The sequence below is a fragment of the Ipomoea triloba genome, chromosome 11 (genome assembly GCF_003576645.1).
Source record: "Ipomoea triloba cultivar NCNSP0323 chromosome 11, ASM357664v1".
NCBI lineage: Eukaryota > Viridiplantae > Streptophyta > Magnoliopsida > Solanales > Convolvulaceae > Ipomoea > Ipomoea triloba.
In genome coordinates, this window is record NC_044926.1 from 6816513 (window position 1) to 6843312 (window position 26800).

At 37.6% G+C, this 26800-nt stretch overlaps 4 protein-coding genes and 1 non-coding gene across 9 annotated transcripts in view; 3 read left to right on the forward strand and 2 right to left on the reverse strand.

Annotated features, from left to right (window-relative positions):
- The first annotated feature begins 587 nt into the window (after positions 1–587).
- LOC115997278 (transcription factor bHLH133-like) lies at positions 588–7142 on the forward strand. 2 transcript variants are annotated; one of them, XM_031236803.1, is made up of 7 exons: positions 588–1037; positions 1287–1632; positions 2109–2183; positions 2274–2345; positions 2813–2878; positions 4666–4737; positions 6801–7142. In XM_031236803.1, exons 1-7 carry the CDS (start codon positions 847–849, stop codon positions 6945–6947), a joined length of 969 nt encoding a protein of 322 aa, XP_031092663.1. In that variant the 5' UTR covers positions 588–846; the 3' UTR covers positions 6948–7142. The 2 variants fall into 2 exon arrangements, with proteins under 2 accessions (XP_031092663.1, XP_031092664.1); XM_031236804.1 differs by having other exon boundaries at positions 2280–2345.
- A 7588-nt stretch (positions 7143–14730) lies between these two features.
- On the forward strand, positions 14731–16702 carry LOC115995545 (probable inactive nicotinamidase At3g16190). 2 transcript variants are annotated; one of them, XM_031234604.1, is made up of 5 exons: positions 14740–14948; positions 15057–15170; positions 15532–15766; positions 15850–15966; positions 16386–16702. In XM_031234604.1, exons 1-5 carry the CDS (start codon positions 14898–14900, stop codon positions 16457–16459), a joined length of 591 nt encoding a protein of 196 aa, XP_031090464.1. In that variant the 5' UTR covers positions 14740–14897; the 3' UTR covers positions 16460–16702. The 2 variants fall into 2 exon arrangements, with proteins under 2 accessions (XP_031090465.1, XP_031090464.1); XM_031234605.1 differs by lacking the exon at positions 15850–15966 and having other exon boundaries at positions 14731–14948.
- Positions 16703–16865: 163 nt separating this feature from the next.
- On the forward strand, positions 16866–19628 carry LOC115995544 (probable inactive nicotinamidase At3g16190). Of its 3 annotated transcripts, none has more exons than XM_031234602.1 (6): positions 16866–17063; positions 17794–17885; positions 17984–18097; positions 18515–18749; positions 18833–18949; positions 19328–19628. In XM_031234602.1, the coding sequence occupies exons 2-6, from the start codon at positions 17826–17828 to the stop codon at positions 19399–19401; spliced, it is 600 nt and encodes a 199-aa protein (XP_031090462.1). In that variant the 5' UTR covers positions 16866–17063; positions 17794–17825; the 3' UTR covers positions 19402–19628. The 3 variants fall into 3 exon arrangements, with proteins under 3 accessions (XP_031090462.1, XP_031090463.1, XP_031090460.1); XM_031234603.1 differs by having other exon boundaries at positions 17799–17885; positions 19235–19369; XM_031234600.1 differs by having other exon boundaries at positions 16867–17063; positions 17799–17885.
- Positions 19629–20909: 1281 nt separating this feature from the next.
- TRNAT-AGU lies at positions 20910–20983 on the reverse strand. Its single transcript has one exon. It is a non-coding gene; the product is annotated as a tRNA-Thr (tRNA).
- Positions 20984–22196: 1213 nt separating this feature from the next.
- The window catches only part of LOC115997392 (malonate--CoA ligase), a 7808-nt gene continuing 3204 nt past the window's right edge, over positions 22197–26800 (reverse strand). Inside the window, exons 9-17 of the mRNA XM_031236937.1 lie at positions 24591–24689; positions 24319–24411; positions 24119–24196; positions 23910–24014; positions 23683–23773; positions 23501–23574; positions 23153–23332; positions 22918–22971; positions 22197–22825 (exon numbers count right to left, since the gene is read on the reverse strand). Coding sequence (XP_031092797.1) covers positions 22778–22825; positions 22918–22971; positions 23153–23332; positions 23501–23574; positions 23683–23773; positions 23910–24014; positions 24119–24196; positions 24319–24411; positions 24591–24689 — 822 coding nt within the window. The 3' untranslated portion in view covers positions 22197–22777. The remainder of the gene's footprint in view (positions 22826–22917; positions 22972–23152; positions 23333–23500; positions 23575–23682; positions 23774–23909; positions 24015–24118; positions 24197–24318; positions 24412–24590; positions 24690–26800) is intronic.

Below are 26800 nucleotides of genomic sequence, written 5' to 3' on the forward strand. Positions count from 1 at the left end.
CAATGAAATGACATTCTCTGGCGACTCACCGGCCACCCCAAATCAAGGAAGCAAAACTCCACGAGCCCTTGTTTCTCTGGCCTGGCCTCAAAACACTCCCATTCCCCACCACCTTTTTCTGCCCCCACTTCTTTAAAAAGCAAATTAAAGCATCAATAAAAATGACCCAAAACAATTTTATATACATTAAATAAATAAATAAATAAAAAGATGAGAAAGAGAAGAAAATAAAAGGAAAAATGCTTTCGGTAAAAAAAGAAGAAGAAGAAACATTTGAATTTAAATTATTGAAATTGACAATAATTACTTCTTTTTTAATACTTAGTGACCCAGTTTCATCGACTAATCCTAAACCCACATACCTTGCCACCCATAGACCTCACCTTTAGAGTTATTGCAGAGATAAATCACCAGCGACACAAACAGCTCACTAGTCAGACCCTAGTCTTTTGAGAAACCACTAAACTAAATCGGGGTCAATAATAATTACTTTGTTGATTCCAAATAATATATGTATCTATGTGTGTCTCTCTCTCTATCTCTAAAAACTGGAAAAAGCTTCTTTACCAGCCCCACTACTTGCAAATATTACTGTGTGTAGTAGTGCCACTTCCCTGAGAAGGACATATAATGGTTTCTTGAAACCTCTGATCTTCTGTCAACCAAACGCTCTCTTGAAAGCTTCACCAGAGGCTAGTTTGCAGCCATAGAAGATAAAAAAGCAGCACAAAAAAGAAAAAGGGGAAATAGGGTTTTGTTTTGTTTTGTTTTGTTTTGTTTCTTCTACATATTAGAAGGAAGATCAGAAGCTTGAGATATGGTGGTAGCTAGGTAGCTAGGAATGACATGATGGGTGGAAACCCTACTGACTGGTGGAGCATGATGATGATGATGGATGGAACAACCGCCATGCATTCACAATCTTCCTCTTCTTCTTCCTCCTCTTCCCAGAACTTATATGGATCTTCTTCCAATTCTTTGCCAGATAATCATAATTCCACCCAAGATTTCCCTCGCTCCTGGAGCCAACTCCTCCTGTAAATCCCTCTTTCTGCTTCTTCTCTGACTCTATTACATTGTAGTATCTGTTTATTTATACTTTCTCAACCTGTTGAAGCAGTCAATACTGCCTCCACTGAAGTTCGATCTCATGACCTCCCATACGGGAGAGTCACTATATGCCATCTGAGCACAAGGTGCTTGGCAATTGAGATCTATCTGTCTAATTAACTGTTTTTTTAGTTTAATTAATTTCTTTAATTTTCTGGGATATGATTAATTTGCAGCGGTGGATTGGGTGGTGAAAGTGAAAAGTTTGGCATGATGACTAGTCCTAGTCCCCTTCAACACAAGAAGATGGAGAACTGGGAAGACTTGCAGACTCTACAGAACAACAACAATAACCCATCATCATCTTCTTCTTCCTTATTAAGGCCCCCTTTTGCAGCAGATAATATAAAGCAAGAGTTTCCCCTGCAGATTAACCTAGGACGACATCATCAACATCATCACATGGCGGCGGCTTCTAGTTTGAGTACTCACAGCAACAACGTTTTCAACATCCCCAGCAGTGGTACTAAGGTGGGAGACTTAGACTCCTGCAAGAATCAGCATCATTATTATTCATCTGAGGTAAGCGCCCAATCAAGAGAGAAAGTAGGCAAAAAAGACAAAGTTGAAAATTTTTTAGGCCTCCTTTTTAGCTAATGGCAAAAAAAAAGGGGGAGATTATTCACTATATATTCCTACATCAACAGACAGGAAAAGATGTGTTTTTGACAAAGGTCAAACCATTCATGATTGATTAACATAACTGTCAATAAACTGCTCATCTCAAATTAATTAAACTTTTTTTTTTGGGGTATTTCAATCAATTAATTACATAATTAACAGTAAATTATGTCTTAATTACATTTAGGGCTTCACATAATTTCTTCTGTATTCAACTGTTACCATGATTACATCCTCCCATATGCTCTATCGGGTCAAGGCGTGGGGAGGCTTTGGGGTTGGGAATTTACATAATTTTCTCTATTATCACTATATGCATGTATGTATATATGTATATATGGCTGTGTTGATATATATGGTTTTTGTGTACATGGAAGTGTAATAGCACAAGTAGTGGTGGACCATCTAAGAAGCCTAGGGTTCATCACTCTTCTTCCCAGCCTTCTCTAAAGGTATACATACATAATAGTAATTGATATGTATATATGATGAAGATGTAAAAAAAGATTATTAGGCTAAATAATTAATTTACCTGTTTGAAGCTACAGGTAAGAAAAGAGAAGCTAGGTGATAGAATTACAGCTCTTCACCAAATTGTTTCCCCTTTTGGAAAGGTAAATAAAACTCACCCTTTGCTTCCTCAGCCTCCCACTTATTCTTTTCCCCGAGATCAATACTGTTGAGCATATAATATATATTTATCTCACTAACAACTTAAACTTTTAGTTGATTCAAAACGCTACATTTTTCAATTCGAATTTCTGCGTTACCAACTAATTAATTAATTAGTTTTGCTAAGAAGAATATGTATGTATATAGAGTTTGTGATGAAATCCATAAAGTGGGTACTGATGAATCTGAGTCACTGCAACTGATCTGATGAAAATTCCCTTGTTGCTTGCTTTTATATAAATATATATATATTCCAAACCCCCATCAAGCCTTGTCTTTTGAGGGGGCTTTAAACTTGAAAGAAAGAAAGAAAGAAAGAAGCACTTTAGGTCATTAGTGTATGACTTTGAGGAGGGAGTTCAGTTTATTTTTGTTGTGGCATGGCATGTTTGATGTTTCTCTTTTGCAGACTGACACTGCCTCCGTCTTGTCAGAAGCCATTGGCTACATCAGATTCCTTCACTCTCAAATTCAGGTCTCTTTATCTTCCCCATCTCTCTCTCTATATATACTTTTTTTTTTAAATTACCGTGGTCACTACCTGAGAGTGTGTATGGAGTAACTCTCATATTGTAACCCTAGTCGATAAAAGATTACAAACATAACTGACGGGCTAAAATTAAGAAGGTCAATAAGTCGCGCTTGTTGGGAGTCGAGTTTATAAGTTTGTTGGGTTGCGACTTGAAGAGTCGAGTTCAGCATCCTGCCATTGAACCATGATATTGATTGTTACGCAAGTATATAGAAATAAGGTTGTGTCTTTACTACTAGCTATAACTTTTGTAGTAAACGCTTGATCCTACAATTGGTATCAAAGACATGGTTCATTACTAGCTATAGGTTTTGGCACGTAAGCCCTTGATCTTACAAATTAAATATTGTGGTTACATGTTTCAAAAAAAAAAAATATTGTGGTTACCAAATAACTGTCTGACCAACTTGACTAACATTGTCCGATCCAATGTCCACATCTCTATATATATATATACTTTGCTTTGCTCACTTTTTACCATTTATATATATATTTTTTTGCATCGGATACGATCATATATTATAAATTGGCAAAAACTTGTGTGAGACCGTCTCACCATGAGTCGGGTCGGGTCGGGTCGGGTCAAGATGCAAATGTAACACTTATATGCTCAAATGTAATACTAATCAGGAATAAAATTTTTGTTACTTATAAGGGTAAATGTAATACTTTTAAGGGAAATGCAATACTTTCACATTTCGCTTTAGAGTTTTTTCCACTTTTGGTCCTATGACTTTAGTGCTTCTGTCAATTTAGGTACACGACTTTCATTCCTGACATAAGTAGTGCTTGACTTTAATTTTTTTGTCACTTTTAGTCCTTGACTTTGATTTTTTTTTCCACTTTTAGTCCTTTCGGCCATTTGAGCTACAACTTTTAATCGAAATCAACAAACTGTTGTGCCATTAAGGTTAAATAACGTTTAATGTATTTAGGGATTATCTATAGACAATTTTACCCTTAATGGCACAATAGTTGTTGATTCCGATTAAAAGTTGTCGCTTAAAAAGAGAAGCAGAACACGCAAATAACGTTTCTTTTTCCTATTTTTTTATCTGATTTTATTTATAAATATATTTAGCGCTTTATCAAAAGACACTTTTATTCTTAATGGCATAACAGTTTGTTGATTTCGATTAAAAGTTGTCGCTCGGATGGCCGAAAGGACTAAAAGTGGAAAAAAAATCAAAGTCAAGGACTAAAAGTGACAAAAAAATTAAAGTCAAGCACTACTTATGTCAGGAATGAAAGTCGTGTACCTAAATTGACGGAGGCACTAAAGTCATAGGACCAAAAGTGGAAAAAACTCTTTCGATTTAAAAGTATTACATTTTTACTCAAAAGTATTATATTTGCCCTTATAAGTAAGGGGCACTTGTCAACATTACTTATTATGAAAAATGTATTACTTTTTCTCTTATAAGTAACAAAAATTGTATTCTTGATTAGTGTTATATTTGAGCATATAAGTATGACATTTGCACATATAAGTATGACATTTATATAGTGTTTTGACCCGACCCGACCCGTCTCATGAACAAAGATCCGTGAGACGGTCTCACACAAGTGTGACCCTTATTATAAATTAAATTTAGTTATACCAAGTACAATAAGTGTGTTTAATAGTACCTTGATACAATAATGAGAGATCGATATTGATCCACACCCTAAAAATTTGGGATATACACATACACACAAAGTCTAATGAAACAAATTGGTTAATTTAGCAGGCATTAAGCACCCCATACATGGGCAATAATCCATCTGCAGGAAGCATGGCTCGTCACAGTCACCAGCAATCAGTAAGTAATTTACTTTGTTTCAATTCGCGAGTGGATTTTATATTATATACCATCAAATTATATTGCTTTCTAATGAAACAAACAATATAACATTTTACGAGGTATATAACATTGTTACATATACAGTACAATAAAGTACAGTAAAGTGGTTAGTATTATTTAATCATCAAGCTAGTATGCTTTATTGGATCCCTCACCTCCCTATAAATTAAAGATTTATAAAAGCATAAGGAATCGCTGTACGTGTCAGTATGTGTGTGTTTATTTTTTTAAAGGGAAAATTGCATCTTTGGTCCCTGAGCTTTAACCAAGTTTCGACTCAGTCGCTGAGTTATGGTCGTATCCGAGTTTAGTCCCTCAGTTATGAACAAAGTGGCGCATTTGGTCCCTGGCCGTTAAAACTAACGGAAAAATTAAAAAATAGTTAAAATTTGAAGGGTAAAATAGGAAATTCACATTTTATTATCCTTCTTATATCAAAATCACTTTTATAATATTATTTTTCACTTCTTAGCCTCTTATTTTCAATATTTTTCAATTCTAAAAGCATTTCAATAACTTTAGTATGACTTGTTAGGAGTCTGGCTCTCGTATAACAAACTTAAGACCTAGTACAAACAAAGAAACACTTGATCATTGTTTTTAAGCATCTGAAAACAGTATCCTAATAATTTTTGGTTTCCTTTACTAAGCAACAAAGGTATCAAACTAGAACTTCTGAGATACAAAATAATTTCAAATTTCTCAGGTTGCTTTTATGAGAATTTCACCAAAAGAATAACTTGAGATTTTTATTATGTAAAAAATATTTTGTATGCAATAGTTTAGTCAATTGTCATTTTTTGAAGTTACAAAAGTTTTTAAAATTTTCATAATTGATTTTTAGGTTCCTCTTTCATTACTCTGGTTTTAAGAAAACAGAGTTTTGTATCTCAAAAGTTCTAGTTTGATTACCTTTGTTGCTTAGTAAAGAAAATCGAAAATTATTAGGATAGTGTTTTCAGATGCCTAAACACAATGATCAAGTGTTTCTTTGTTTGTACTAGGTTTTAAGTTTGTTATACGAGAGTCAGGCTTATAACAAGTCATACTAAAATTATTGAAATGCTTTCAGAATTGAAAAATATTGAAAATAAGAGGCTAAGAAGTGAAAAATAATGTTATAAAAGTGATTTTGATATAAGAAGAAGAATAAAATGTGAATCTCCTATTTTACCCCTCAAATTTTAATTATTTTTTAATTTTTCCGTTAGTTTTAACGGCCAGGGAACAAATACGCCACTTTGTTCATAACTGAGGGACTAAACTCGGATACGGCCATAACTCAGGGACTGAGTCGGAACTTGGTTAAAGCTCAGGGACCAAAGATGCAATTTTCCCTTTTTTAAATTTTATTTTTATTTTTAAAAGTTGTCCTTAGAACGAATAAATCATCATCTCAATCTGTTCAACCCAAATAATAATAATAATAATAATAATAATAATAATATACACCGTGGATATTATAATATCTTACTAAACACCTCTATTATCTTTCTAAATGAATGGTCACAAAATACTACCTAGTAAATTTCAAAAAGAAAAATGTACAATTTTGTATGAGTTAATTCCATTTTTTGTCCTAAATTTATAAGTGACAATCTACTTTTAGTCATTTTTTATCAGAATATCCTTATTTGGTCTTAGTATTATTGTGACATGACTATTTTTGATCTTCCGTCAATAAAATAGTTTAAATGTCCTTAAATACAAGACATTTAGATATTTTTCATACAAAGTAGGCTGACTCACTATATTTTTTATATTTTTTTTGAAAAAATTAATAATTGAAGACCGAAATGCCTATGTATTTGACGACATTTAAACTGTTTTGTTGATAAAGAAACAAAAATGGTCATGTCATAATAATACTAGGACCAAAGATTGATGTTCTGATAAAAAAAAAGGACTAAAAGTGGACCGTCAAATATAAATCTAGGACAAAAAGGAATTAATTCATTTTGTATTTTAGAAATACGAAATTTTTACTTACAACATTATTGTTGCATTTTGGTTAATTATAGAATCCATGGCTAAATGGAGGTGGCAATAAGGATTTAAGGAGTAAAGGGTTATGCTTGGTGCCTGTTTCTTGCATTCAACATGTCGGAAGCGACGACGGTGGAGCCGCCGGGTACTGGGCTCCGGCTCACGGCGGTGGAGGTTTTTGAGAACAAATTAAATAAACTTATTATCTCCTAGAGTCGGGGTTTAATTATATATGCGATTAGATATTTCTTAAATGATTATTTTTGGTTGTGAAATCATATCGATCAATTCAGAAACAGTAAGTATAGAAATAGATGTGACAAATTAAAGGCAAAAGTATATTTGCAGCAATATATATAATAGTGTTGTTGAATGCACCCTGCAGGAAGTATATATTATATGCACCATAAGGAGCGGTCATAAATAATATATAAATATAATGTGCAGTTCAACTATCAACTTAAGTTTTTAGTTGAGATGGAACACATACTTCAATTTGATATCAGAGTATAGGTTCAAATACTATGGTCCACGTGTTGATTAATTATAAATGTGCAGTCCAAACAACTCTATTATCCGAATACTTTTAATTTTGTCCCGTTATCATCCTGTTACCAACCATTTTATATTGTCATTGTTACCTTACACGTCATCTGATCTTTACCGTGCCAATTTGCCACATTGATGATGCCACACATCTTTACCACATCAATGGCCACATGGACGGCGTCATGTCATCCTTTTTTTTTTTTTTTTTNTTTTTTTTTTTTTTTTTTAATACTACTAACTCTATTACAATACAGTATCTGTTCATGTCATCCTGGAAACAAATTTAAAAGTATTTGAAAATAAGCTAATTGTCCCTAGAAAATTAGTCTAATAGATTAGAAATTTCACTTAATATATACTTGCTTCTAGCGGCATGGTAGAGCTCGATTCTTGCCGGAGACAATGGTTAGGGGGTTTGGGTTGAACTCATTATATTGTACCTGACTCGATTTACCTCCTCATGAGCCTGCAGCCTGCAGCAAGTTCATGCGGTTCTATAGAAGATAACTAGTGATTTTTTATTTTAATAAAAAATTAAATGATAAACATGTTTATTTTATTTTAAAATTAGAAATATTTTCAATTTATTAAATTCTTTATTAATAAAAATTTTAAAATATTTTTTTATTAAAAATAAATAAATGCTAACTCAACATCTACATAAGCTAAGTTAAAAACACCACGTATGCAGTGGCGGAGCCAGAATTTTGTTTCAATGGGGGCGAAGATTAACTAACCAATTTCCAATCACATGGCAGCTCCGCCGTTGACATTAACTAATTCACATACAAGGCATAAGATATGAACTACTTGGCAAAAATAATAAAATAATAGACAAAATTTATTAGAATCATGAACAATTTAAACAGTCAAACAGAATGCATTAGTGTAAATGATTTTTTAGATAATAAATTAATTTATAAAATAAATAGAATAAAATTTAAAATCAAAACAATCAAATACTCAAATAGTATAGAACCACAGTAAATAAACGCACAAAATGACATCTCCAGGAATAAATGATAATTATGGCATTCTAAGATAGATACAGATTAGCAAAACAATCAAATTAAAACTCAATTTACAGGTATGGAAAATATCAACTCTATAGTCAAGGTAGTCACGAAATGACAAGTACGTATTATATAATGCCTGTCATGAATATTTTTGAATTTACGCATTTGCCCCCACTCAAATAATCCTGGATCCCCTTGCACACAGTGCACAAACAAATTTTATATATTTATATTTTGTTTAATTAAAAGCTATTTAAAATTATCAAACCTACATTCTTATTTTCTAAGCAATTTCATTAGACAAAAAGAATCACATCATAGCTCACATGCATAATAGGTGTGTGAAATTATCCTAATCAAACTAAGATATTGGTAGAGCAAGAATTGAAGTTATGGTCAAATTAAACCCTATGCTGAGTTTTATTATTGCAGTAGTAGGGAGTTGCATGGCTTTGCATTGCTTTATACTAGCTAGCTAGCTAACTAGAAACAAAGCTCCGATGAATGGCGCACGCACGTTATAAACAACTTGACACAAATTTTATGTATTTATATTTTGTTTAATATAATTTTTTTTGTTTAAATTAAAAAAGGCGAGTTGATATATAATTACAAAAATATAATTATTAAAATAAAAAGTAAATGTATGAATATAAATGCATGCACTCACAGTGCACGAATGATGCACACACGTATGTGCACGAATGATGCACACACGTATTTAGTAGGCTATCACTAATGTGATGCTAACTAGACTAACACCGTAATACGTACGTGGCATTTTTAACTCATGTAGATGCCAAGTGTATTATTTATTATTTCATTTTTAAGAAAATAAAAATATTTTAAATTTTTATTTAAAATATAATTTAATAAAATTAAATATATTTTAAATTTTAAAATAAATAAATTATTTATCATTTTATTTTTGAGTTATTAAAAAAACACCAGTCATCTTCTCCGATGACCCATGACTAGTAGGTTATTGCTAATGTGATGCTGACTAGACTAACACACGTGCACTCACACCCAGTCACACCTTCTTCACGAACACATAGACGAGAAATAGAGAAAATTGGCGCGGAGCTGTCATGGGGTAGTGAGGGCAGTTGCCCCTATTGCCCAAAAATATATAGCCCCAAAACGACGTCGTTTTGGCGCTTTATATATATAAATTTTTTCAAATTTCATTTGTTCTCCAATATGCCGTCTACGCCTATGAAGCTCCCAAATTCTCCCAAGCCCCAACTGTGTCTGAACGTCTCGCTGTCTCCTGGCTCTCCAATCGACCTGCGCGACTGCGCCCCAAGCTCTACGAATCTGTAGTCGCTACCGTGTACCGCCCAGACACCCACCACTCCTGCCTCGCCACAGCCTCGACACCAGGTCACCAGGTTCGGTCATCGACTTTTCTGTCTTTTCATATGACGGTAATAATGTGTTTACCGGTATATTATTTGAGTAATGTTTGAATACAATATTGAGCGTAGTGCTCAGTGTACAAGAGAGTTCAGTATGTGTTGTCCAGTAAGAAGTGTCGTCAGAAATCCCCCTTCACTATGTGGTTGTGAGTCTTTTTATTAACTTCAGCTCAGTAACGGAGCATTGATGAGGAGTTGAACGTTGGACATCAGTACCTGAGGTGTTGAATGCTGAGGAGCTGAACGTTGGCCATCAATGCTGAGGAGTTGGACCGTTGCACATTGATGCTGAGGAGTGAGGTGTCTTGGGTAGTTTGAACGGCAACTGTCTTGGTCAACGGTTCCGGGTCGGGTACCCAATTACCCTGTCACCAGCCCCCCACTCCCCAGCTAGCGAGAATGGCGGAGGTAGTTAGGGAGTATCAGCCTGTCACTTGTGCTGAAATTTTGGTATGTTCAAATTTATTTTTTTTTTTTTACGCATCCTCACCTCGGTACCGTGCCGGGTCACACAACTGTGACTTCGGCACAGGGCCGAGGTCACATGACCTCGGCGCTGGGCCGAAGTCCCACCGCGATGTGACTTCGGCTAGTGCCGAGGTCACGGGCGTGACCTCGGCCAGCGCCGAAGTCACGGTACGTGATCTCGGCCAGCGCCGTAGTCACGGTCCGTGACCGTGCCTCGGTGTTGGGCCGAAGTCACGGTGCGCGTTTTTTTTTTTTTTTTTTTTTTTTTTTTTTTTGCTCAGGGCTCTTGCGTGAGTTCACTTCGACCATTCGTAGGTTCGGTCAAAGGTCAGCTCTCCCGTCAGGTAGCTAGCGAGATCGGATCTCGTGCCGACCCTAAGGGACTAGAGTGTGGTGTTTTCGTAGCAAAGCGTTAAGCTTTACCCAGAAAACACCCTCCGAGGTCAACTTTCCCGTCAGGTAGCTAGCGAGATCAGATCTCGTGTTGGCCTTAAGGGATTAGAGTGTGGTGTTTTTTGAATCCAAGCCCTTGGCTGCGCTTAGAAAAACACTCTCCCGTTAGGTAGCTAGCGAGATCGGATCTCGTGCCGGCCCTAAGAGATTAGAGCTTAGATTTTTTATTATTATTTTGTTTTTTGTTTTTTAACCAAATTGATCAGGGCAGACCATGATCAACTACTGAGTCCTTTTGCTTATGGAGGTGAACGCACAAGTGAAGGAGGCAGATGTACAAGTGGAGGCGATAGACGCATTTGAGGAGACGGATGCACCAGTAGAGGATGCGAGTGCACAAGTGCAGGAGGCGGATGCACAAGTGGAGGAAGCAAAAGCACTTGAGGAGCAGCGCCACTTGATGAGGTGACGCTGCTTGAGGTGGTGACTCTGCTCGAGCAGGTGACGCTGCTCGAAGTGGTGATGCTGTTCGAGGTGGTGATGCTGTTCGAGGTGGTGGCACTGCTCGTGGAGGTGAAGCCACTTGAGGAGGTGATACCACTTGATGAGGTGACGCACCAGCTTGATGAGGTGACGCTGCTTGAGGAGCAACGCCACTTGATGATGTGACACCAGCTTGGTGAGGTGACGCTGCGTGAGGAGCAACGCCACTTGTTGAGGTGACACCAGTTTGATGAGGTGACACCCGCTTGATGAGGTGACGCACCAGCTTGATGAGGTGACACCCGCTTGATGAGGTGACACCCGCTTGATGAGGTGACGCACCAGCTTGATGAGGTGACACCCGCTTGATTAGGTGACACCAGTTTGATGAGGTGACACCCGCTTGATAAGGTGACACCCGCTTGAAGAGCAGCGTCACTTGATGAGATGACGCTGCTTGAGGAGCAGCGCTACTTGATGAGGTGACACCCGCTTGATCTTGATGAGGTGACGCCCGCTTGATGAGGTGACACCCGCTTGATGAGGTGACGTTGCGTGAGGAGCAGCGCCACTTGATGAGGTGACACCAGTTTGATGAGGTGACACCCGCTTGAGGAGCAGCGCCACTTGATGAGGTGGCCGACTTCAAACCAAGTGTTGGTCGAGGTCGGGCCTCGACCAAGTGTTGGCCGAGGGCTGACCTCGGCCAATTATATTATTATTATTGTTTTGTTTTGTTTTTTTTTTGTTTTTTTGTTTTTTTTTTTTAATTTTTGAAGAGGACTGACCTCGGCCAAACTTAACCGAAAACTTGGCCGAGGACTGATATTTTTTTTTTTTGAGCGCAAGATTGGCCGAGGACTGACCTCGGCCAAGTCGGAGTATTTTTTGACGGGCCATCAGCGAATTACATGTTTTTTGCGTTGCGCGGACTTTTCCTCTAGCTCACTGTTTCTTGCTTCCTCGCCTAGGTCGCACCTCCTCTTCTTGGTGTTGGAAGCTAAAGGCTCAGGATCTTCTTCCTTTCGCCACACATTGTCAGGTAGGCTTTGTTGATGCTGGTACTGTCCCGGATACTCAACGAATTGGGTAAAATATCATCTCTGCACCAGTTCCTCTATTTGTCCTTTTAAAGTATGACACTCGTTAGTATCATGTCCAACCTGCCGGTGGAACCGACAGTACTTAGTTTGGTCCTCGCCCGTAGAAACTGCCATACACTCTGAGGGAAAATGCACCATTCCCATTTCCTCAGCGTGACTTAGAATCACGCTAATCGGGTGAGTAAGCGGTGTTAAGTGCCGCGGTGAGGCGAGACGAGGTCGCTCATCTCTTCCCTTCGTTGAGGGTGGTTGGTTTGGTCGTGGTGCCTGGCTGGGCGGACCAACTTTATCAGGTCGCCCACTCTTTCGTCCTTCCTCATCATCCTTTTTTCTCCTGTCAGCCTCCTCTGCGTCTGCGTACCGGTTGGCCGTTCTCATGAGTTCCTCATAAGAGCGTGGGTGGTGGGTGTTCAGTTGTTTGTGGAAATCGCCTGACCTCAGTGCTTGGATGAAGGTGAGAATTGCTGCCTTCGAGTCGAAGTCATATACGCTGTTGACTTCTTTTTTCCATTTGCTTAAGAAGTCTCGCAGGCTTTCCCCCTTATCCTGCTTTACCCCGCCGAGATGTGAGAATGGTTTCTTATGTTGTATACTTCCTGAGAAATAGGACAAGAAACTCTTGGATAGCTCTGCAAAAGTTTGAATTGATCCGTCCGGGATTGTGTTAAACCAATCCTGAGCCGTTCCGTCCAAAGTGGACAAGAATGCTCTGCACATGATGGCATCGCTTGCCCCAATCATGACCATGGCTGCCTTGTATCTTGTCATATGGGTACGTAGATCCGAAGTGCCATTGTAGGCCTTGATGGTGGGTAGTCGAAAGTCTTTTGGAAGAGGAACTTCCATTATGTCAGGAGAGAATGGAGCAACCATTCTTACTTCAGGTTCTGGTGAGTGTTCTCTTGCGTCTACTTTCTTTTCCAAATCATCTATCTGCCTTTGGAGTCTTTCCACCAGGCCTTCTTGTGGTGTTTTGTGTCTAGTGGAGTGACGCGAAGCCAATCCACCAGATTCGCCCATCCTTTCTCCGGATGGTCGTTTGGTTACTGCCTTTCCTGCTTGGGCACGGGGACCTCTATTGGAGGATCCTTGCACCCCCAGCCGATCTCGAATAGATCTAGAAGCCGCCGGTCGTTCTCGAACAGATCTGGAAACTGGTTGAGTTCCACCTTCCTGTCGTTGAGTTCTGTTTTGCCTCGGAGATTGCACTTCTTCCTTTAGAGGGGGTGGTGGCGGTAAGATCTGGCCTTGCATTCCTGCGACTAGTTGGGCCACCGTCGCCGCCGCCTGTTGGATGACCTGCGCTGCTGCCTGAAGGTCCACCACCTGGGCGGGAGCAGCAGTTGCTGGGAGGGGAGTACGGCCACCACCATGGTTGTTGTTGAGTTGGCTAGTGCGGCCACCACCATGGCTGTTTTTGAGTTGGGTGAGGAGGTCACCTTCTCTGCGGTTATTGTTGTTGAGTTGGCTGCGAAGGTCACCTCCACGGTTACTGTTGAACTGCTCACGAAGATCACCCGAGGGGAGACCCTTGTTCACCTGACTAGGTGTATGCGAGCTGCTGGATCCAGATGCCATTGATAGTGATGAGATCAACCGAGTGGTTTTTTGATTTTGTGATTTTAGCCTGAGATCTGATCTCGGATCTCAATGAAAGCACCAATGACGGTAATAATGTGTTTACCGGTATATTATTTGAGTAATGTTTGAATACAATATTGAGCGTAGTGCTCAGTGTACAAGAGAGTTCAGTATGTGTTGTCCAGTAAGAAGTGTCGTCAGAAGTCCCCCTTCACTATGTGGTTGTGAGTCTTTTTATTAACTTCAGCTCAGTAACGGAGCATTGATGAGGAGTTGGACGTTGGACATCAGTACCTGAGGTGTTGAATGCTGAGGAGCTGAACGTTGGCCATCAATGCTGAGGAGTTGGACCGTTGCACATTGATGCTGAGGAGTGAGGTGTCTTGGGTAGTTTGAACGACAACTGTCTTGGTCAACGGTTCCGGGTCGGGTACCCAATTACCCTGTCATCATAATCTCGTTATCAAGTAATCAACATCAACTTCTCACAATCTCACCCCTTGAACTATAAATGTTAATTTCAATAATTTATTCAATTGTTTGCCTAATTTTTTGTTTGCTATTGTTTTTACCTTAATTTCCCTAATTTTGTTTTTGCCCCAATTTTGTGTTTGTTTGAACATTTGTTGTGTTGCAGACGGGGAAGTGGGAATAGCAGCCGACGGGCGGACGAGGAAAATTTGTTGTATTGCAGAACTGCAGAAGGATATCTCAGCTCCAGGGACATATCAATTTCAGTTATGAAAATGTGAACATAGAGTTATGAAATTAATCAAATTATGAACATGAAATTATAAAATTATAGTTATGAAATTGTAAACATAGACTCGGGTCCACGTTACAAGGTGGACCCGGTCCATGACGTTACAACTGACTTCCATTCTATTGGACCATCACTACCAGGCCAATGAGAAAAAGAGAAAATCTGGAGAGAGAGAGAGAGAGAGAGTTCCCAGTTCTCAGCTCAAGCAAAAATTAGCATAAGCCCAAAGTCGATAATACTATATCTGGGAGACTGGCACTTCTGTTCATACCCGAAATCAGCTCACAGACTGCTGAATCCATTCTTTCAATTCAAGAATAACTTATAGCTCTCCTGAGCTGCCCCTTTTACTTCAATGGCCTCCGGGAAATGGCGGAACACTGCTCTTCTGGTTATAGATATGCAGGCAGCCATTTCACCTTTACTCTTCACTCTTCACTCTTCATTTTCTTTCAATTTCTTTTTTCATACACTAATTTTTATATTTATACTTTTGTTTATTGGTTTTCTACAGAATGATTTCATATTACCAGGTGGCCCTATGCACGTTGGGGGTGCCCAAGCTATCGTCCCCAACGTTATTAAGGCCGTTGAGGTTGCAAGAAACCGTGGCATCCCCATTATTTGGGTACCCTTTATACCACTCTCAATCATTTGCTCTTGCTTTTACTTCATTGCTTCCAAGTTTGTATTTTTATGTATAATTCTTGAAATTTGGTAGGTATTTAATTTGTAAGCTTTGAAGTTCTTTTATGCTTGTGGAAACTTGACTCCTATGCTGAAATGGGATTTGATTAGGGTTAAAAGTAATCTTCTTGGAATTGTGCTTCAGTTGAATTTAAGATGGCATCAAGATCACATTTAGAATAAAGCCTCTTTGAATTTAGTCTATTTCCAATCAATTAGTTAGTGATGCTTTAAATCCATTTCTTAGGACTCTCAACATTTTGGAATTTAGAATCAATAAAAGTTGTGAAAATTGGTGGTAGGTCGTCCGTGAGCATGATCCATCAGGAAGAGACGCTGAGTTGTTTCGGAGGCATTTGTATTCCCCTGGGAAGCCAAAACCGACTTCTAAGGGGAGTGTGGGTGCTGAACTAGTTGATGGGCTTGTTATCGAGGAAGGGGATTACAAATTAGTGAAGACGCGATTCAGTGCTTTCTTTAACACAAACCTGCATTCATATCTTCAAAGCAATGGGATTACCAGCTTAGTCATCACTGGTATGAATGAACTTCCAACAAGAAACTTGAGTTTTTGTTGTGTTTCTCCGTATTGAGTCCTGAACTTTCTTGTTACTATTTAGGTGTCCAAACGCCAAATTGCATTAGGCAGACGGTATTTGATGCAGTTGCATGGAACTATCAGCCCGTGACTATTATTGTTGATGCAACGGCTGCTGCAACACCAGAAATTCACACTTGTATGTAAAATTACCTCACCAAACACCATCTCTAGAAATTCAGGATTGACATTACAATCATTCTCAGTCTTTACCAAAGACTTTCTCGGATGTTGATTTCCTAGTACTTTTTTTTTTTTTTTTTTACAGTAGACATCATTCATATCTTAAAAGCATAGAATCAAACACGATTCTCGTTCTCTATTCACACTGCAGTGGTCATTTTGTTTTGAGAGAATCACATTGCAGTGGTCATAATCTGTCTCTTTACTTTGTTTTATTTGTTTACCAGTGTAGAGTAGATGAAAATGCTTTCTTGAATTTAACTGTCAAAAATGCATGAACTGTCAAAACTCAAAAGTACATTTAGCCACAACATCCTTTGGTGGTGCAAAAATTCATGGCTCACAGCCTCACATGTATGTTTTTCTTTGTAACAGCCAACATATTTGACATGAAAAATATTGGAGTGATAACGGCCATGCTTGAGGAATGGTGCGAATCTGGACACTAAGAAGTGTTGCTGCTGGAAGTGTGCCAGTGTCTCTCATGCTACACCAGTTGTTAATACTCTACTTTTTGTACAAGAAAAATAAAATCTTTTGAAGTATCTTCTGGCAAACAGTACTGTTGTTACTTGTAATGTACTAAATAAACATGTATGATTGTAAGAATATTAATTATCTTCCTCCTGTGGGTCCCATGGAAACTGTCAACATCAAAATTTTGAGTAACGGAGTAGAATTTGAGAGGGCAAGCAGTTTTTTTTTTTTTTTTTAAATAGCATCAATGGTGGGAAAGTTTATTTATTAATTAATTATGGATACATATATGCATGTGAGAAAAGTCTCCTAAAGTGTCTCCCCCACCACCTGTACTGTGCTATGTAGACTTTTTTACCTCAGAAGAAAACAATATAGTAACACACAGCATCTCATCATCTACACACAAAAAGCAAGAAAAATAACAGCAGCACAGTCATTCCCTTCTCTTCCTCTTCCTTTTTAGCTCAACCTTAACTTCTTTAGATTTGGATAGTTTGAGGTGGAGGAGGATTGCAACGGTACACTCAACAAAGCACCACTCTGCTGTCCAAGCTAACAGGGTCAGCAAATCCGGTAATCATCAAATCTTCACTCTATTATTGTGAAAGGCATTTTGGCTGTTTATCCTTTGGAATTTTTCAGTGTTGGGTATGATAGTCTTTAGTGGTACTTTAGTGAAGTAAATCAATTAATTGATTTGTGAATTACAAGTTGACATTCATTTTTCTCACCAGGGTGGGGTGGACTGTTTTCTTGGTCAATTATTTGTTTATTCATGTTCTTTTTGGTTCAAATTTTACAAAGACTAGAATGGATAAAGATAAAGTAGGAATCTTTTCTGGTTATCATTTTTATTCAAGATTGAACTTTGATATTGGATTCTGGTGGAATAGTTTGTCAAAATTTTGATATGATGAAGAATATTACTAATAAATATTGAAGCAGGACAGTAATAACATATTAATAATAGAAACCTGTTTTCTTGAATACATTTAAAGTGTTATTCTTCTCTGACTTATTTGTTGTTAAAGCTCAAGACTAAATGATATCCTATTTCCAAGTTTTGGGTTCATGGGGAAAAAGACTAGCTCAGTTTTCTCAAATCTTGTTTCTAGACACACACACACACACACACACACACGCAAATTTATATTGTTTCCAAATTCGCAAATGTGTAAGTCCTCTCATCGACAATTTTTGCCACTTAAGTTCGAATTGGGAGACTAAAGATGAAAATGTATATAATTATGCGACTAATGAGTCCATTCTTTTATGCTTCCCATATTTGGAAATTCAATTCAAGAATAGCTTTCCTGAGTTGTCCCTTTTGCTTCAATGGCCTCCGGTGACACCGAGAAATGGAGGAGCACTGCTCTTCTGGTTATAGATATGCAGGCAGGCAGTTCACCTTTACTCTTCACTCTTCATTTTCTTTCATTTCTATGTTCATGCACTAATTTTGTATTTGTACTTTTTTCTTGGGTTTTCTACAGAATGATTTCATATTACCAAGTAGCCCTATTCACCTTAGGGGTGGCCAAGCTATCGTCCCCAACGTTATTAAGGCCGTTGAGGTTGCAAGAAAGCGTGGCATCCCCGTTATTTGGGTACCCTTTATACCACTCTCAATCAGTTGCTCTTGCTTTTACTTCATTGATTCCAAGTTTGTATTTTATCTATAATTCTTGAAATTTGGTTCGCATTTGTGAGCTTTGAAGTTATCCCTTACCTATTGTGTCTTTTATGCTTGTGGAAACTTGACTCCTATGCTGAAATGGGATTTGATTAGGGTTAAAACATCATGTTGTTAAAGTAATCTTCTTGGATTTGTGCTTCATTTGAATTTAAGATGGCATCAAGATCACATTTAGAATAGAACCTCTTTGAATTTAATGGGTCAAACCAACACTAAAATGTTAAATCCAACCAATTAGTTAGTGGCACTTTAAAGTTTAAACCCATTTCTTAGGACTCTCAACATTTTGGAATTAGAATAAAAAAAAATATATGAAAATTGGTGGTAGGTCGTCCGTGAGCATGATCCATCAGGAAGAGATGCTGAGCTGCTTCGAAGGCATATGTATTCCCCTGGGAAGCCAAAACCGGCTTCTAAGGGGAGTGTGGGTGCTGAACTAGTTGATGGGCTTGTTATCAAGGAAGGGGATTACAAATTGGTGAAGACACGTTTCAGTGCCTTCTTTAACACAAACCTGCATTCATATCTTCAAAGCAATGGGATTACCAGCTTAGTCATCACCGGTATAAATGAACTTCCAACAAGAAACTTGAGTTTTTTCTGTGTTTTTCCGTATTGAGTCCTGAACTTTCTTGTTACTATTTAGGTGTCCAAACGCCAAATTGCATTAGGCAGACAGTTTTTGATGCAGTTGCATGGAACTATCATCCCGTGACTATTATTGTTGATGCAACGGCTGCTGCAACACCAGAAATCCACACTTGTACGTAAAATCACCTAACCCAACACCATCTCTAGAAACTCAGCATTTACATTACAATCATTCTCATTTGCCTTTTACTGCAGTTAGTCGCCCCTTAACAGTCTTTACCAAAGATTTTCTCGGTTGTTGATTTCTAAGTACTTTTTTCAGTAGACATCATCTGTATCTTAAAAGCATAGAGGCAAACACGATGCTCGTTCTCTATACACACACTGCAATGGTCATATTCAGTCTCTTTAAACTACTCCCTGGGATTTACTTTGCTTTATCTATTTCCCAATGCAGATTAGATGAAAACGCTTTCTTGAACTTAACTGTCAAACATCCTTTGGTGGTGCAGAATTTCGTGGCTCACATGTATGTTTTTCTTTGAAACAGCAAACATATTTGACATGAAAAATATTGGAGTGATGACGCCCACGCTTGAGCAATGGTGCGAATCCGGACACTAAGAAGTGTTTCTGCTGGAAGTGTGGAAGTGTCTGTCATGTGTTAGTACTCTGTGTTTTGTAAAAGAGAAATAAAATGTTTTGAAGTATGTTGTGGCAAACAGTACTTTTGTTATTTGTAATGTACCAAATAAACATGTATGGTTGTAAGAATATTAACCGAAAACCAGAACCTAGTTGCTATTGAATTAGCCGCTTACTGGCTGTTAAAAAAAAGTAGCTATTTTTAACAGGCTTTCAAGACCTCCCGCTTACTAAACGGGTGCTCTAACCAACTGAGCTATGAAAGCTTGGTGGTACAATTCCTTGCTGATAGTTTAAAACAAGAAGAAAGGTACACTCTCTAGCCAATACTCCTTTCATTTTTCTTGTGATATTTGTAGTTTTGTACTAAACTCCTTATCTGTAATGTCTAATCATAGTAATCATCTGGAAATTCAACTCCATACCTTCCAATTAATAGTGATGTAATATGATTTTCCTAACTTATTATGTATCAAGTTATCACTCTAAACTAAAACAACCCCATCTGAATTAGTCGAATAATTGGCTTGCTCTGTATAGAGAATGTGAGCAATACTTTATACAAAATAATACTATAAAAAAAAATGTGGCAGTGTGAGGGTTCGAATCTCATTAGAAACATGAATGGAAAAATGTTTAAGATGATGAAAAGTGTGGATTGGATCTCTTGTGGAAGTGACTTACTGAGGCTTTCTTAGTTTGAGTCGATAAGTTATGGACAACTTAAGTTGAGGTTTACCTAGTACATTCCTTCGAGCAATGGATACAAGTTTTTCTCGTCATCCCTCCAAAAAAATTAATAAAAAATGTATAGTTTTTATAATAATATAATTGAGTTAATTCCAACAATAGTCCTCTTGATAGAAAACTCAATAGTGTTTGATAGAAAAATTATAATATAATTTTGCCTCTTTTTTAGTAAAAATTAAGAATTGATGATTTGTTTGGAAACTTAAAAATGACTATCAAGTGTGTCTGTGTGTGTGTTTTAAAAAAAGATATTTAGCAACCAACAAAAAAATGAGATTAATTAAAAATACTCATTTTGGTCAAAAGAAAAATAATCCATTTTGACTGAAAATGTGTTCCAAGATTTTTACTAGAAAGACATTTTTTAGATTCTTATCTCATACTCAGTTCTCGCTCTTTCTCACTTTAAATGGTGTCAAATGGAAGGATTGACCCACTATTTGCATAATTATTATTTGAATTAGATTGTGCTAGTTTGATAAAAATATAGGCCTAATCAGACTTAACCAAATAATGAAAATCTTGGTCCAACTCAATCCCATATTTCATTTATCGCTATAACTCAAATTTCTCTTGTTCACCTAAAATGGGGAAAGAAGGGAGTGAGATAATTATGTATTGGCATTGCGAGGTAGTGTAAAATTAAAAAGCTCAGGAAGTGCAGGCCTCGCCCAGTGCCCACCCCAGTTTTGTCATCACCGTTCAAATCCTCTGATGTGGTAAAAAATTTTAAACTATACTTTCATTGAGAGTCGAACTCAAGACCTCCCGCTTACTAAACGGGTGCTCTAACCAACTGAGCTATGAAAACTTGATGTTATAAATTTCTGCTGTAAGTTTAAATTATACAGTACCCTCTCTAACCAATGTTGCTTTCCTTTTTTGGGTGATATTTGTACAAAAAACTTCCTTCTTTGGCTACCATGTCTTTCCCCTTTTCCCCTTCCTTCATTAATAGTTATACCATGAACCCGAGTCCACTTTACAAGGTAGACCGTATCAATTTACATATTGAATGTTCACAATTTGCATTGTGAACATTTTATATGTTTACAATTTAAATTCTGAACATTCAGTAAACATTTTATATGTTTACAATTTAAATTCTGAACATTCAGTATGTAAATTGTGTATTTACAATTTAAATTCTGAACATTCAGTATGTAAATTGTGTATTTACAAGGTAGACCGTATCAATTTACATATTGAATGTTCACAATTTGCATTGTGAACATTTTATATGTTTACAATTTAAATTCTGAACATTCAGTAAACATTTTATATGTTTACAATTTAAATTCTGAACATTCAGTATGTAAATTGTGTATTTACAATTTAAATTCTGAACATTCAGTATGTAAATTGTGTATTTTAGATCTAAATCCACTTTACAAGATGTATCTCGATCCACAGAATAATTTGTCTTCCTTCATGGACCACCATGACTTCCTCCTTGCTAGCCCTTCAAGACTTCCCCTTCATGGGCTTCCATGACTTCCTCCTTGTTAGCCCAACAAGAGTTCCCCTTCCTTCATGGGCCACCATGACTTCCTCTTTGCTAGCCCATCGAGACTTCCCGACAAATTATTATGTGAACTCTGATCCAAAATACACAATTTACATACTGAATTGTGAATATTCAGTATGTAAATGGACACAAGTCATGGGAGCAAGGGAAAATCAAGCCAAAAACACATATCCTCCTACAATCAACCAACAAAGGTGAAATCTTGTCTCAGCGAACACACGCACCTGGGATTCATTAGGGTGGATTTCGTTACTGCCTGCCATGACTCTTTGTCTTCTCCGAAAGCTCTAAAGAAGGATTTTTTTTTTTTTTTTTGGGTAAGGGAAACTTTAGATGGGGGCACTGATCTTGAAAAAGATGAGCGTTTGATAATTCATAACGATTCGGAGATAAAACTTGGACTGCGAGTGAGAACGATATTGTGAACTCTTGCATTGTTTATGAACAAAGCAGCAAAGTTCCCAGCAGACCAAAGAGAGTGTTGAACACATGAAAAGACCAAAGAGAGTGTTGAACATATGAAAAGTACAAATTGCCCATGCTTAAACTAGGTCCTCACCGGCTGAACGACGAAATGCGACCGAAAGGAGTAAGTCGTCCAAACTTAATTTATTCCGTGGGTCAAATTGATGAATATGGGATTGAGGGACTACATTGACAGCTCGCCAACAATTGAGGGACCAAATCGGTAATTTTCTCAAACATATTATTCTTTGTTCCTAACAGTAGCTTCATGTGATCAAAATAGGTTGGTAAGTTGGTTAGTGTTCCAAAATTCACACTTTGTGAGTGTGAGTTGCTGCATTCACATTTAGCGAAGCCTAAGCTGTAAGAAATGACACCAATTAAATTGCCAGGGGTAGCTAAAAATTATCATGACAATCAAGATCCAAATCTTATTTGAGCTGTGCAAAGATGAGCCAAAACCTTCAACCAACGCTTGAGATCATTTTAAATGTAAAACGTGTTCCTTCGTGTTTTTGTATGTTGTATCCTTGTAGCTGATAACTTGGTAACTGTTTCCTTTGTTTCTCTCTTGCTATGTGAGCACATTTTGGCCTTTATATAGACAAAAATTCAATTATCTCCATCACTAAAATTTCTCTTCAGTTCCTTCTTGTTCACCTAAAATCGGGGAAGAAGGGACTGAGATAAGTATGTATTCTTGTTTTGATCATTTAGAAGGACAACAGAAAACAATCAGGAATGAATGTAACCTTTCCCATGGCATTGCGAGGTAGTGAATCCCAAACATAAAAGCGTGAAGGGATCTGCAAGGCGTCATAATATAGTTTCAAACTAGCTTAAGTTCATCCTCGATTGCAATTTCAATGGCAGGTTAAAACGACAATAGCAGAAAGTAGATGCATTCGAGCTAGATGACAAAATAATATTAAGCAACACCACGATTGCTTCAAGGATGATAATAAAGAATGAGAATGCGAGCAATACCTTGTAAGGGGCAAGTTTCTCCTTAGCCCAATCACAAAGTTCTTGCAAGGTGAGAGCGGGCTTTGATTCTGCTTCACGTTTTTGCTTGAGATCTGCGTCCAGCACAACAATTGCGCACACAACTTCCCCATAGTCTTTGTCGGGTAAACCCAACACACAGCACTCAGATATTACCGGATGCTGTTGAAAGGAAGTTCAGTTATGTGAAAACTAACGTGTTTCTAACCAAATGTCTTAAGAGAGGAAGAAAAGTAAAATCTTCTAGTCGTGTAACCAGTTTTGTATTATCATGTAGCTAAGCATTTCGGAAGAAGTATAAAGAGTAAGATGAAAGGATGAAATAGCAACCTCCAAGAGAACGGCTTCTATTTCCAGTGCAGATAACTTGTATCCACCAACCTTCATTATATCAGCATTGGTACCTGAAAAACGCTTAGGAGGAAGAATTAGGAAGGATTTTGAAGGCAGTTATGTCGAGTGCTCTCATAAGCCAACACAATTTGACATATACTGTGTCGAAAAATGCTTACGGCCCAAAATGATATAGTATCCATCTTCATCGATTCTAGCAGCATCTCCAGTCTTGAAAAACCCATCATCGGTAAATGACTCTTTGGTAACCTAACAAGCATTTGATATTAGAAAACAATAATCAAATGGCATTGGGACAACTATTTTCAAATTCAGTAGCTGAACTCAAAATGCCAAATATGAAAAGAGCCAAAAAGAAAAAAGGTAAAATAGAAAAGATCAATACCTCAGGAAGTTTCCAGTATCCTTTAAACAATGAAGGGCTTTTGATGCAGAGCTCGCCCACCCCTGTTTTGTCATCACTGTTAACATCCTCTGATAGGAGCTTGGCCTATCGGAAACCAAGGAAATAAGGCAATATCCAAAAGCAACTTGATAAGGTAAGAGTACCCAATTTGTTCTCTTATAACTACAAACTATTATAGACACACTCACCTGCACAACCGCAAATGGCTTGCCCACAGTACCTCCTTTGCGCTGACCTCTTAGGGGATTAGAAATTGCCATTACAAACTAAAAGGCTTTGCCGTTAGAGTAAGCATGGAAGTAACCTTTCAGAATAAATTAAATGGACAATACTAATATAGCATCTTAACTCTTAATAAAGACATGACCCATCAGTTTATTGCATATACCTCAGTCATGCCATATCGCTCTAAAAGGCGGTGCCCGGTGATTGTTTCCCACTGTTGCATGACAGGAAGAGGAAGTGCAGAGGAGCCACACATCTGGAAATAGGGTATGCAGTGGATAAAAGAGAAGATTATGGGACAATTGTTCAAAAAGATGGTGTCAAGAGCACCACCCCCCCCCCCCACCCCCACCCCCAAAAAAAAAAAAAGACCAGGGGTTGGGGGTGGCTTTCTCATTCAAAATTATGTCCGCAGTAGTCTACACAACTTATTACCATAAGGCGCAAGTGCCTTGCTGCTGAAGCAGAAGCTGTTTGTAATTCTGTATCCATTGCTTCATAACCTTGAATAAGTCGTGTATACATGGTAGGAACCTAAATGATGAGAAAATCAAAATGAAATATAAACATCAAGAAAATTTTATAGAAGTTAATAAAAACAGAAATACAATCTAAAAAAGCTGTAAAGATTGCAGCTATTGTTGGACCAAATAGGACACTATAACAAGCACAGAGAACAATTAGCACAAGAATTTGAAGGGGGGGGGGGGGGGGGGGGGGGGGCAGGGGGGGGGGGGGGGGCGGTGGTGCATAAGTAATGCATTGACAACAGGCATTCTGTAGATTCTTAGACAATATAATGAGCATGCTGATGTAAACATTTAAGAGTAGATTAGTGCATTTAGTCTGACTCAATCTTTGATGCCAACTAAAGCCAAAGAAATGTTTAGCCATGGAAACTTCAAGAATTACAGGCAACGACCAAAAAAACAAAAACAAACAAAAAACAAAAATTATGATTATACCATAAAATGACACAAATATTCATTAGCTTGCAGAAATGAGCATACTTACTCCAGTGAATACTGTTATTGCATCATCAGATTTACTCCCATCTATAGGATATGATTCACGCCATCTCTGCCAAATTCCTCTCACTCTGAATTTCGGCATGAATTCAACCTTCAAAAATGCAAAGCAGATACGTGACTATGAGGGTATTGCAACCAAGCAGAACGGGTGTTGTAGGTGAAAGCCAATATCAGTAAAGTACATAATAAAACTGATTTTAATTAAATAATTTGATTCATAGAAGTTACCTTGGAACCTGCATAGATAGGTGCAAATAAAGCATTAAAAAGCCCATGCACATGTTCATCGAAAGTTAAGGATTGGCATATTAATCTTCAAGCCAAGCTAATCAAATAAGAATGATGCAAAAGCACAGATGGGTGAGTATAATATAAACGGAAAATTCTGTAGTCTGTACAATTAAATATAGCATTTTTGGATATGGTGTAGAGTAGACAGTGCAGGAAATAATCATTGGATGTGTATTCCCATGCGTTTGTTAACATTTGGACCTGAACAACAAAATTTAAAATTGTAATGCACAGAAAATAAAGTAAATGTTCAAATACAAAAATACATCTATCATTGTGCCTAAGAAGCATAAATGAACATAATTCCTGAAGCACACCTGTGCTAGGACGGTTGTATGTGTGTGCACAACTCCTTTTGGTCTCCCTGTAGTACCACTAGTGTACAAAATCAATGCTGGTCCTCTCCTACATTATTACAGGAAATAATAAAAAAGAAACATTGTATCTAAACTCCACAATTATTAAAAAAATGAAATAACAGTATAGTAAACTAGAGATAAGCACATCATATTAACCTTGTACATTTTGGAGAATTCAAATTGCAGTACTCTTTTACCACCATTTCTCATTGTGTAACTGGTATGATCAGTGGATGAAATGGGAATGGTGGAAGGAAGACAATTGAGCACCAGTCTTAGCTGCAACACTGGTCATAATTTCCCTATGATCTTCGGTACTCAAAATCATAGAGATGTCCTAACAGTCAAATTGAGATAAAAATTCAACCAAATTAGTAATGGATGGAAATAAATGATACCGATTACATAACATCACATATTAACTACGGCTTATGGAAGGAGAGATATAATATTATAATCAGCCTCATTAGAAATGACAATCATCTCAAGTAAGGACTAGAGTTCGGAGTCCAATAAAAGTACCATAAGAAGTACACATCAAGTATTATTTACTTCTACCACCCCAACCAGCAAAAACAACTAGGAAGGTTAGATTCTACAAAGCATGCCAACCAACTTGGAAGACAAGAACATGGAACTTAAGCTGGCAGGAAAATATTAAATAAAAATTGTGGAAACAAAGGCATACCGAATCATTCATCACATGTAGGAGCTCGTTCTGGGTAGCTTAAAGCAAGAGGGACAGCTACACCTCCGCAAAGCCAAGTCCCCAGTATTCCAGCAACAAACTCAGCACAGGGTTTAGCCACAATTCCAATTCTTGCTCCCCAAGATCTTTCTGTTGTATACCTATCTCCCTACAAGAAAGAAATGATAAGTTGCAAACAACAAAGAAATTGCAAGTGGTAGTCAACTGCAAAGAATGTGAGACTCGGAGAAAAGAAGTGAAACAAAGAAATCCATT